Raw genomic sequence first — 12,601 nt, forward strand, 5'->3', positions numbered from 1 at the left:
AAGTAGGTCTATGGATATCTTCTCTTTGGGAGATGTTTGAACTGCTTGAGAAAAGGTACCTGAAAATGCAAGGCTATAGCATTGATAAGGGTAGAATGATGATAATGGAATAAATGTGGTTCTCTCTTGACTTGTAATGTTATTCCATTTGGTAGTTGACCAGCTGATAGATGATAAAGAATATGATTGCTTGATTGCTTTGGGTGTTAGTAAATATTGAGTAGTATATGTGGAGCACACCCACCTATAAAGTGGTGAGAAACCCTAGGTGCCTCTTAAGTCTCTTTTGGAGAAAGCATGACTCAGCACACCCACTTCCAGAAACTTCTACCCTGCGTATCAGACAAGCAGTGATAAATAGAATAATAAAAGGGTCAGTTTAGTGTTTCTGGTCACTCTGAAATTCCTCAGCTCAACTTTACTGCTAATGCCACTGGCTATACAAAAACCTAAAACTAAAACAGTGACACCACTGAAAAGTGGTCAATTTCACGACCATGCATCAAAAAGTGAATTAATTGTCTTATGTCCAGGGATTGCTACCTTGCAAGTGATCCCAAGGGGACTGAAACTTCCCACATGTCCAGGTCTCCAGTGAGGGGGTGGGCTACAGAAAGACCATTAAGTGTTACCTGTAGGTCAGTGTGGCAGGGAGTGAGCTAACGGGAGATGTGGGCAGCCCACGCAGTAGTCTTGGCTTTGTTCCTCTGCTAGCCTTGGCCCTTTAATAGCCCTTTTATAGCATCTATAAAATGGGAGAAAAAAATGACTTAATAATAGCGTTTTATACACAATGAACTGATCCATGTGTTTTAATATACTTCCTTCTTATGTATGTGAAAGGTTTTTCAATAAAAAGAAAAGAATACACAACAGTATCTTATTTACAAATATAGAAGTATAATGTATAAAGAAAAAAAAAACTCTGAAATTTAGAAGAATGCTATTGGTGGGAGTTTTCCATTTATTCACATCTTCAGTACATTTTTATTGAGTGGCCATTGTGAGGTTCACTCTCAGCAAGGCCCATCCCTCAGTCACCAGTAGTCAAGGGGTCAAACTGGCTCTCAGCTTCCAGGAATCGGTGCTCACTGCTAGGGTGAAATGGAGCAGATAGAAGCACATGTGGACTTCTTACTTTTATCTCACGTGGTTTAAGTGTTTCATAATAAATATTTGAAAGAAACCAAAGATAAAACTGGAAATTAATTAGAGACCATAAAGGTACTTTTGGAATTTTGAGACAGAGGGTGCTGCATAATTTACATTACTGTTATTTTTAATGAGGCTATATTCGGTATGAGATGATCTGCTTTCAGATCTATATGAGACTGCCTTTGTGACCTTGGACAAGTCACACAGCTTCTCAACTCAAACCAGCCACTCTACAGAGATTTACTGATGCCCCCACGATGTGCCCCAGGCCTTATACTGGAAACTAAGAATACAAATGTGAATCCAAAGCAATTCTGTCCTTGAGGGGTGATGGTAATTAAACCTACCTCTAAAAGAGTTGGAGCAAGCGTAAAAACAAGTAATAGGTGTGACTGCACACGTTACACTCTTAATGACTGTACAAATGAAAAGCAGTAACAATGCTAATAGTTTTTGTTGACATTAATACTAGGTACCCTGAAAAGAGTACAAAAGAAATGTCTGGATACATGGAAAACCCTTTATAACCCAGGCAGTGGTTGAACAAATTCACTGTGGCTCCAACCTTAGAGGCAGAAAGACAGGCCTGTGTTGGGATTAGGTTCACCTGCATGAGACGGAAATCTCCAGATAACAGCAGCTTAACCAGGAGGGATGCTGATTTCCCTTCCATATCAGTGAAGTCTGGAGGAAGGCAGGCAGTCTGGTTATGGTGGCTCCACAGGGGTGTTGGGGCCCCAGACCTACTCCTGCTTTCTGCTCCATCACCTCTGTGGTGTGTCCCTCATCCTCAAGGAAGAGGAGACATCTAGACCTCCAGCCATCCATCTCTACTCTACTCTAGGCAGCAGGAGAAAGGAAGAGAAGAGTCGAGTCTGGCTGTTAGGTGTGACCAGCAGTCTGTGTATTGTAGAGAGACTCCAACCATGTCCTTCCTCCACACTGTCTCCTTTTCCTGTACACCCTGTGTGCATATCTGGCACCTCTGTGCACCTCTGTGCCACCTTGACCTGGGGGTCCACAACAGAGACTCCAGTTCTCCTACCAGGTGTTATCTATCAGGCAGGACCCTTTCACTTACAAAAGACAGAAAGCCCAGCTAAATCCAGCTTCAGTAAAGTGGGATTTTACAGGCTCCTGTAAATGAGGAGTCCTGGGGCAGAGCAGGCTTGATATGGGGCTCAGATGATATCACCAGGTCCAGTTTCTTTCTATTTACAGATCTTGCCTCCACCTTGCTCCATCCTTGTGAGTACAAATATCAACATCCCAAGATGGCTGTAGTGGCAGCTCTAGACCTCACAGTTTCACACATTTAAGAGCAACAGGAAGAACTATTTTGCCCTGAAGGTTCAATACCATTTTATTGGTTTTGATGAGATCACCAACCACAGTGCCCAGGGAAATGGGATTTAATGACTAGTTGAGGCCTGGGTCACCGGAGGGTGTCCCATTGAATCTTACTAACTGGGAACAGCCAAGAACCTGGGCCAGAAATACAGTGAGTGGGTGATCAGGGCAGCCAGGAAATAAGGAAACTGCTGTTGACCATCAAGTCCTGTGGATTCCACCTTTGTTAACTCTCTGCTCTGGTCCTTGCTGTCGTCCTGCCCCTGGTAGATTCAGGAGTACTGCAACATCCTCCCTTGGTTTCCCACCCACCCTACATGCTGCTACCAACAGTTCTTTCTGAATGCAAATGTCCCTTTATCTCTCTCCTCTCTAAACCCCTTTAGTAGATCCTGTTGCTTACAGAACAGTCTAGATCAGTGGTTGGAAAACTACAGCCCTTGGGACAAATCAGGTTTACCACCTGTTTTTGTGTGGCCAGTGAAATAATGGCTTCTACATTCTTAAATGGTTGAGGAAAGAAAACAAAAGATGAATGATGTTTCATGGCATAGAATTACATGGAATTCAAATTTCAGTGTCCATAAACAAAGCTTTACCAGAACACAGCCATGTTCATTTGTATACAGATGACCTATCTGGTGCTACAACAGAAAAACTGAATAGTTACAGCAGAGACCGCACAGCCTGCAGAGCCTAAAATATTTGCTGTCTGACCAGTTCACTGATCCTGGTCTACACTCTTTAGCTCAGTGTATGAGATACTTCTGTGATCCGGCACTTGGATCCAGCTGCTCTGCCCTCCTTGCAGATCCCTGGCTATTCCCTGTCCCTGCATACCTCTGTGCTGGCTCCTTTGCTAAAACACCCTCCTCCATGCCCATGTCTATCTGGTGAACGGTACTCAAGCATCAACTCTTTTATACATTTTTTCTTCAGCCAGGAGAAATTGCCTTCACACTCCTTTTTGTCCCCACCGGAACCTGCATATGCTTCTTTCATGGCTCTTAAAATTTGTCACATTTGTATGTTTCCATTACATCACAGTCTCTACTCAGTACCAAATAAGTCTTGAAGAGCATTCAAGTAACCACATCTAGTGAAGCCCTGCTGTGCTGTAAGCCCTGTGCTAGGCATGGGAATATACCTCTGGACAAGAACTTTGTTATCTCATATCTCTGGCACCTGAATCTCTGTTTGGAACATAGTAGGTGCACAGTAAAGGCTGGCTAAACAAATACGTGGAAGAGTAGGGACATACAAACTGCTTAAGAGCCAAGAACAGCTTAAAGTCATCACAACAGTAGACCATGCCGTCAGCTCTAAAACATCCTACCAGTTGTTCTTTGGGCTGCTTTTATGGAGCAAGAATGAAGGGGGAGGCTAGGGAGGAAAGGTTGGCATCTGGCCTTGACTTCCTCTAGCCCTCAAGAATGTGATGGCTGCTGGTGTTCCCTCTGCTGCCACAGTAACAAATAAATGGAACAGATAATAAAAGTGACTGTGGGGTACTCTACAAATATGAAGTGGCATAGAAATGTAAAATAAGAATGCTCACACAATGAAAGTGTGGTACAAATAATGAAAACGTGTTGCATTCAGCAAGATCAGTGGTGCTTGAGCTAGGAACTTCAGCCCTACAAACTTTTGAATTCTTTTCTTTGCCCTGAAGCCTGCTTCCTGAGCTCTGCTTTATGTTTCCCCTAACCCCTGTTCTTCCCCTTGCCCTTCAGATGCTCAACCTGTTCGTGGCCGTCATCATGGACAACTTTGAGTACCTGACTCGGGACTCCTCCATCCTGGGGCCTCACCACTTGGACGAGTTTGTCCGCGTCTGGGCAGAATATGACCGAGCAGCATGGTGCGTAGGCCCCTCAGCCGTCCCAGCAGGGCCCAGAGCAAAGGTCTCTGGAGTTCCCAGGGAAGAGGTCGGAATTGGAGCCACCCAAATGCCTGCCTGTTGCAGAAGGAAAGGAGATTCCTCTTGATTGTGGCCCATGGAAGAGGCTCTGGTATCAAGCCAGTCACCAAAGACTTCTGAATCCTCCTTTCCCCTCTTTCCTTCTGTGACAGGGTTTTCCTTTTCTGGGCTGGTCTTATCACCCATCACCTCAGATTATTTGGGTTCAATCCCAAGAGAAGTTTCCCATAATCTTTTTCTGCCAATGGTTTAGTGGACTCCTTTGAGTTACCAGGGGGTTTGACAAGGGTTTTTGGCCAGCTGGACATCTGGCCACCATGATCAGTGCCTATGAGCATTTTCTCTTTCTCACTCCTCTCAGCAGATACAGTTGGATATAACTCTGATATTATTCTTTTTATTATTATTATTCTATATTATTATATTATTCTATATTATATATTATTATTCTATATTATTCTATATTATTATAACTCTGAAATTATTCTTTTTAAAAAACCAAACAAGTTTTTCTTCCAACTGTTCCCTTAAACATTTGTGGATTTTTATCACATGGAACTAAATTAAATGGTAGGAATTGGTGAAGATAACCTCTTTACTGTCTCTCTTGCTGTTGAGTAGTTCTGAAGTGATAGCATGCCTTCTAGGCTCTAGAGCAGGGATTGGCAAACTACATCCCATGGGCAAAATTCAGCCCATTGTCTGTTTTTGCAAATAAAGTTTTATTGGAAGACAGCTCAACCATTCGTTTTATGTATTGTCTCTGGCTGCTTACATACTACAAGGAAGAGATGAGTGATTGTGACAGAGATGGTATGGTCCTCAAATTTGAAAGTATTTACTATAGAAATATTAGGTTGGAACAAAAGTAATTGCAAGCCATTTTTGCATCAACCTATAGTTTACTGTCAAAAAATTTATTGCCAAAAAGGTTTGCTAATCCCTGCTTTAGAATATAAAGGCAGAAAATACTGCCTTTTTTTTGGCCCTCATGGCTGAGGACAAGGTGAGAGTTCTGTGAATGCTCACTCCAAAGGAACTGTCCTGTTCCAGGTCATTTTAGCTTTTGGGTCTTAACTCACCAATCTTCTATCCATTCTGGTCCCCCTCTGAAAAATACTACAAGAAATGTTATCCTTCACAGGCATGGACCAAGTTGCTTCCACCTGGAACCCCCTTCATGATCAGAGACTTTTCCCAAAAATCTATCCTCTGGTGAGGCTGTTGAACTTGGGTCACTGTTTTAGCGACTGGAAGGGTGAATCAGAATTCTTTCCTTCATTAATTATTAATGACTTAGGGTACAGAGTTATCTAAATCCATTCCTATTACAATGGCTGAGCAACAGCTTTTTCTTTCTGGTCTTACTTTCTAGTAAATAGATCTTAGAAAGCGATGGGCAGTGTGTTAGAGGAGAAGGCAGCCAGGCCTGCGTGTCTTCAGCTCCATGGCCTTGGACAAGTCACATAACCACTCTGGGCTTCTTTATCTGTAAAATGGCGATTGTGATACCTACATAACTTGCAAAGTGGTTATGAGGATGATATTAAATCATGTGTGTAACTGTTATTATAATCAACAATAACCACACGGGAATGCTACTTGGAATGTCTAGAAAATCGGCCTCTGTAAGCATGAATATCTATGGGATTGGGAGCCTAAGAAGGGACCTCTTCACTCACCCAAGAGGAGAAACCAACTGTGAGCAAAAAAGTCCATTGTTCATCTGGGCTCACTCAGGTATCCTTGGCTTCCAGAAACCCCAGCTTCTTGTGGTTTCATTTATCTTGGGATCCAAATGCCACGTGTATAAAGCATGCTTCTCCCTACTCATTCCAGTTGCTGGGAAGAAATGATTCCATGAGGATGAAACATGAGACTCAGACATGTGGACTGGGGAAGAGCAGAAAGACAAAGAATTTCTTCTGTGTGCTTTGAAATTCACAGTGTAACCCATTCTAGTTAGAGTTTGGTTGGCTTTCTTTATAAGATGGGTGAGGAAGACTAACAAAAGTAACATGAGCCAATGTCTTCAAAAGGAGGACTGATACCAGTTGCAAAAAAAGTCAGTCTGTAGCCACTTCCAACCCACCTACTTCCCAATCTCACTAAGGCAAAATGAAAGGACAACTGGCTGAATTACCTCAAGAGTTGGGAGACTTGGAGGTACTGATGAGCTGCTATCCGGAAGAAGAGGAGGAATCAACCCTCAAATTTCAAAAAGCCTAGAAAGAGTAAAGCTGGGCTGAAGCAGTAGTCTCCATATGGCTGCCAGCAAGGACTGAATGCACAGAGGTGGAGATGGCTGTGTTGATAATTTCCAGCGGAAACCCTGGTCTGTACCAGGGTGTATACAGACCTGCAAATTCCTGGGTGTTGCTGCTTTTTCTGGACCCTGACAGAGAAGATGCTGTAGCCACTGAAAATTAATCAATCATTAATTCTATCCCTTCCATAGGAAGCTAGTACTCTCTAGTGGGCTCCTGGGGAAAAGGTTGGTAAGATAGCTAGAATTCTGGCTGACTCCAGCCAAGCTGCTGTTGGCTGAGTGGCAGGAAGAGGGCTGCGGGGGAGAGTGTTCATGGCTTCCTCCCTGGCTGCTCTCTGAACACAGACCTCAGCAGGCTCCTACCGAGTAGAGAAGACTTGCTCAAGCTGAACGCAGAAAAATCTGTCACAAAGAGAAGCAAAGCCCTTTGTGATTTCCCTCATGCCAGCTGTGCTCCTTGCTAATTAGCCTAATGGGAAATTTGTCTCTTCCAGACTGCAGAAAGCCGCTGACTTTCCACTGCCCCTGACAAGCGGGTCTGAGTAACTGACTGTAATCAGTGTCTGTGAAAAGCAAACAGTTCGCAGTCCACTTCAAGGCAGCCTGGCATCTGCTCTGGACAGCAGTCTGAGTCATTTGTGAATTGGCAGGCTTTGTTCCTAGAAGCCTAGCTAGAGCCAGGGCTGTGTCTGCATCTGGCCAGGTGTGGGCCAGATAGGTATCATGGGGTGCTCTTGGTCATTAGGCAGTTCCCTTTGGCATTGAATGGGCACTGATTTCCTTAGAAAATTGCAGCAGTACAGTTTGGCAAGGTAATGGTTCTCTGGTGCTTACTGTTTTCAGTCTCTCCTGGTCTGGCTTTGCCAGGCCCAAGGAAAGAAGCTGCTCTGACCTCTTTCAGCCATCCTCTTCATGGCTAAGCTGTCATTTATTTCCCACCCTTCTCTGAGTGTCCTATTAACCCACCTGTGCTTCCTTTACAGCGGCAGGATCCCGTATAAGGATATGTACAAATTAGTGCGGGTGATCTCGCCTCCTCTGGGCCTGGGAGAGAACTGCCCCTACAGGGTGGCTTGCAAGGTTTGCCTCCCAGTCCCCAGCCATGACCTGCCGTGGGATGCAACATCTAACCCCTCCTCTCTGTCCTCTGCTCCACCACCACTGTGCCACATGAGGGAACCTTCATGTTGCTTTCCTTTGAGTTTAAAGAGGTCCAAACCCTTCCAGAACCAGCAGCTGTTATATAAGCAGAAGGGCATACTTTGGGGAAAAGGCAGAAGAGTTAAGAACTTCATATGAAGACCAATGTGATCACTCTCTTCTTCACATGCACACACTCATGTATGTGTGTGTATGTACATGTATACACACCCCACACACACACACACACACACAGAGGTCCACCTTAGTCTGTATAATCAGAGGGACCTCTCCTTTCTCTATAGAATGCAGAAATGTTTTTAACCCAGCAAAAATTCTGGCTTATTTTCACTGGAGACAGAGAAGCCTCGTTTTAGCAAAATAGCGTCATCATCCCATATGTAACGTATGGAGTATGATCCCAGTGATCCCCCCTCCCAGCTCCTGGATGGTCTGGTCAGAATGACTATGAAAGCTATAGGACAGAAGGGGTGAGAAACAAAGAATTAGGGCAAGAGGTGAGAGTAGGTAAAAGAGGCATGGATTTGGTGCTGTGTGGAAGAAGGTAGTAATAGCTCAGAGAGTCTGGGAAGATCACAGTGAATGAAGCACTCCTGAGCAGAGTCCATGCCTTAGGTTCCTGCCATGGGTTGCTGTGAGGGATCTGAAGGGGCTGTCATAATTTCCAAGTCACTTCTTTGTCAGACCAAGGATATTGTTCAGGGGTGAGTAGAACCTCCCTGCTCAACTCTGCCATACCCGGAGAACTCTCTATATCCCAATGGCTCTACTAAGCCCCTATGTAAGGCCAAGCCTGCTAGGTAAGGAACCCTCTCCTGGTGCAAGTGGAGAGAAGCATGGGCTCCCTGGGGCATAGCACTGCCCAGGCAGCTGGAAGATGACCTAGGCTCAGGAAGGATGCCAGCCTGGACAATGGGATACAGCTGGCCTGGGATGGTGACACAGTGATTCCGTACTCAGGAGGCTGGACAGCTGCCTCTGCTGAGACTCTTTAAACTCCACCCTGGTGAAACCCGCAGCCGCATGTGGGAGAGCTGGGGAGGGTAGCATGGCATGCAAGATGCTCTTTCTCCTCCTGTTTTTGTTTCTTCTGTCCCCAGCATGCCATCGACCTGGCACATGCTGGGGAATAAAGAGCAGTCTTGTCCACAGAGCCAGGTGGAAGCAACGGGGCCAACTCTTTGAGCAGCAAGCACAGCCCACCACCTTCAGTGCAAGACGCCGCCTCCTGCTGCACACACACCACAGAGGGGGGATACACGACGTTCTGCCTGTGGGTTCAGTGGAGAATAGCCTGACTTTCAGGCCAGCGCCCCAGCCGGGGTCAGAAACTCCAACCCATGGCTGGAGCACCGTCTATCCGGTTTATACCGCTCACACACAGCCCTGGGAATTGAAAATAAGCCGTGCTGTATTGAGGAGGGATGAAGTGAACAGGGAAGTCAGGGGAATGCTAATCGAGGAGAAAATGAGTCCCCGTGACTGTTCCCATGGAGAGTCATAGGGACCGAAGGTTGCCACCAGTGTTCCTGGGTCTGTGTGGGGCATGATATAAACCGCACCAGGATGGAGTCATGTCTACGATTTGCCTTGATTAACAGGTTTCCTATTCTTTTCCCGTTTGTCCATTTTGTTTTGTTTTTCTTCTCCTGTTTTCTGTATTTTGTTCGTTTTTGCTCTCTGGGAATGCCTGTTCTCCTACCTGTCTGCATCCTTCGCCCCACTTCCTTCTCCTTTCCCTGCCACCTCCCTGCCCCGCTAACCCTCCCCATCCCAACTCACCACCCTCCATGAGCAGTGGCCGCATCCATTACACTGAGATGTATGAAATGCTGACTCTCATGTCACCTCCGCTAGGCCTCGGCAAGAGATGTCCCTCCAAAGTGGCATATAAGGTAGACCACCCCTTCTTTGTTCTGGGCTAGAGACCAACAGGAAATGGGATCTAGCTGTGGGGAGGCCAGAACATGGGGAGGAAGCCAGGCTGGGGAGGCGGAGGAGGGAACTAAGGAGGAAAGGCACGATGAGACTGAAGAGTCAGGAAGGTTCCCAGGACGAAGTCATGAGATAATACAAGGAATGGTTTTTAATACTGTTCAACATGTTTTTTTATGTGGTATTTTGTGTTTCTACAACTGTGTGGCTTCTTGTGAGTGAGTTACCTGACAAGCAGTGTTAAGTGATGTGTTTCCTTTTAGAGGAGGCAGAGTGGTGGCCTATGGGATGGCATATATGGGCAAGAAGGAAGCCTACAGCAAAACAGCTATCAGTGCTCATATGCAAAGAAATATCTTCAATCAGATAAATTAAGGAAATCACGCAGAAATTCCCTTATACATGGAATTGTTAGGAGAAAATTACTTTAAACAAGAAATTTTTAGGAGAGAGGAAAACTCATAACAAATGTTTTCACCCATGACATAGGAAGAATGGCATAGGTTCCTTCTAGGTCTAAGAAGAAAAGAGGAACCTGTCTTCCATCCTGTGATAGACTGAGGAATGCAGCTCTATCCCACTAACCCAGCTACCCAATTCTCTTGGAAATACTCAAAATGAAGGGAAATCATGGGCACAAGTTGTATTCAGCATTAAATCTGACTTACTGGCATAACATAGTTATGGGGCCTGGCCCCGGAGTTGTGGGTGGATTCCCCCATGGCTTGCTGCTTAGAGATTATTGCACACTGGGAGTCATTTGCCCTTGGGGTGCTCATAGCTTTCGGACATGAGTTGTTTTGCCACCCATTAGTAATAGTTACTGTCGGTTCCCCTTTGCTATTTAGACTGACCCAGAACTCTGGAGCTCTTTCATTTACCTAGGAACACATCATAGTAATGTTTCCACTCCTCTAGATGTTTAAAGAAGTGGGAGAGAGATGGAACTCAAATCCAAACAAGAAACTGGCTTTCCACTCTAAGACACCATGTGGCATCAGCTTTAGGCAGGATGCTGCAATGGAACGTTAGAGACCCTTCTTTGGGAAGAGGTACTTCCCTCTCTGCCAGGCTGGTGGTTCTGCCAGAGGACATTCTCCTGCTGCTACCTCAAGTTGTATGGCCCCAGAGAGCATCTCACTGGAACATGGCCATTAGGGACCCTCATTCCCCCCAGTACATGGCTCCTCGTGCACAGCTTAGGGGCTGGCATCCTTTTTGCTCACGATGGCCACATCCAAAAGTACCAGGTGGTAGAATGTGGCCTTGAATTTGTACTTCTGGGATGAAGCTTGGTGGGAGAAGGGGAGCGGGGATTGGAGGAAAAGTAAAAGAACTCCAAAAGCAAGATACTCTCTGGAAAGTGGATTTGGCCATTTCAGTGTGATCCCTTTCTTTGGGTGAGGGGAACAAGGCCTGCCCACTCTGCTCCTGCCTGGGCCACCCTTCTCTCATTCTGTCTTCTCCGCTCTCCCCATCCTCCTACCCCAGAGCCTGTTTGCACTCTCCCCCTCGTTCACCCTGCTCCACCTCATCCTTTAGACAAGTTGGACTTATGCATGTTCAATCATGTGCTGGCAAATTTCATCTATTAAAGACTCAAAAAGGGGGCACCAGGATGCATCTTTCAAGTTAGATAAGCAAAGCAAAATCTCATTTCTCACTGTATTTCCATGTGAGTTTTATTCATGGGACAAGTGGAAATATGGAGCAGCCCTGAACAGGGAATGGAGCCACCTCCCAGAGCTGACTCCTTTCCTTGAGACACTTCTTTTAGAAATCACTTCCCATCCCTATCAAAGACATTCTTAGGACTCCATCGGGGGAGCCCTACAGAATGATTAGGGAAGCTCCTTCCCTTTGGAATTTGGCGTCATTCCCTCAGTGGAGAAAAAACAAACTCAAAAAAAAAAAAAAAAAAAAAAAAAAAGCAGCAAATAAGCCTTCAGTGAGAAGCAGGGAGAGAAGGACTGGGGCAGGGGATGGGGATCCTTGCCCTTCTTTTTTGTCTGTGCATTTGACCTCTGCCCTTTTCTTCCTTTCTCACTAAGGTGTCTTTCAATTTTTTTTTTTTTTTTTTTTTTTTGTCTGCTGTTTCTTTTTTCTCTTTCACACAGAGGTTGGTCCTGATGAACATGCCAGTAGCTGAGGACATGACGGTCCACTTCACCTCCACACTTATGGCTTTGATCCGGACAGCTCTGGACATTAAAATTGCCAAAGGTAAGCTTAGGAAGGGAGGTGGGAAGGAGGAATTCTGGAACAACTCATGCAGGTGGCACAGGATGGAGATATTTGAACTGTCATCTATCCAGCTAAGGATACAACAATGCAATCATCTGAACATCAAGTATCTGACTCAATCAATATTTACCATTTCCTTCTGGTACCATGAATGGTTTGATCATCTCCAGGGCTTCTTTCAGCTTTAAAAGTAATGATCTTCAGTGTCTGGCTCACAATAGGTATTCTAGAAATATTTATTGACCAAAGGTTAATTTTGTCCTTTTTTTCCATATATGGTTTATTTTTCTGAAGTCTTGAGAGGCTTCTGTGGCAGAAGGTGCTGTCATAGAGGCCACGGTAGTGTTTTATTCCTCTTGATTTCTAATCATTGGTTTAGGAGAGAACAGGTTTACTACTACCTCCAGGTGGACCTTTAGCCTTTCTGCTCTTGTGCAATCTAAATCCTTTTTAAAATCAGATCACTCTGACTATGGAGTTAGGGTTGCTGGAAGGATTCCTGTATGGATAAGAAGGCAGAGGAACGTATTTGCGGCTATTTTTATTTTCTCCTCTGATACACTGAG

General features: G+C 45.1%; 1 protein-coding gene across 9 annotated transcripts in view; it reads left to right on the plus strand.

Annotated features, from left to right (window-relative positions):
* The window catches only part of CACNA1E (calcium voltage-gated channel subunit alpha1 E), a 497,363-nt gene that overhangs the window by 462,250 nt on the left and 22,512 nt on the right, over positions 1-12,601 (plus strand). For 7 of the 9 annotated variants that reach the window (XM_065534002.2, XM_065534247.2, XM_065534084.2 and 4 more), the window contains 3 exons: positions 4,239-4,366; positions 9,655-9,751; positions 11,909-12,014. In XM_065534002.2, coding sequence (XP_065390074.1) covers positions 4,239-4,366; positions 9,655-9,751; positions 11,909-12,014 — 331 coding nt within the window. Of the gene's footprint in view, positions 1-4,238; positions 4,367-7,678; positions 7,776-9,654; positions 9,752-11,908; positions 12,015-12,601 lie in introns of all 9 variants that reach the window. The other 2 variants (XM_065534152.2, XM_065534315.2) reach the window with 1 other exon arrangement.

This window comes from Macaca fascicularis, chromosome 1, assembly GCF_037993035.2.
Source record: "Macaca fascicularis isolate 582-1 chromosome 1, T2T-MFA8v1.1".
In the NCBI taxonomy this organism is placed as follows: Eukaryota; Metazoa; Chordata; class Mammalia; order Primates; family Cercopithecidae; genus Macaca; species Macaca fascicularis.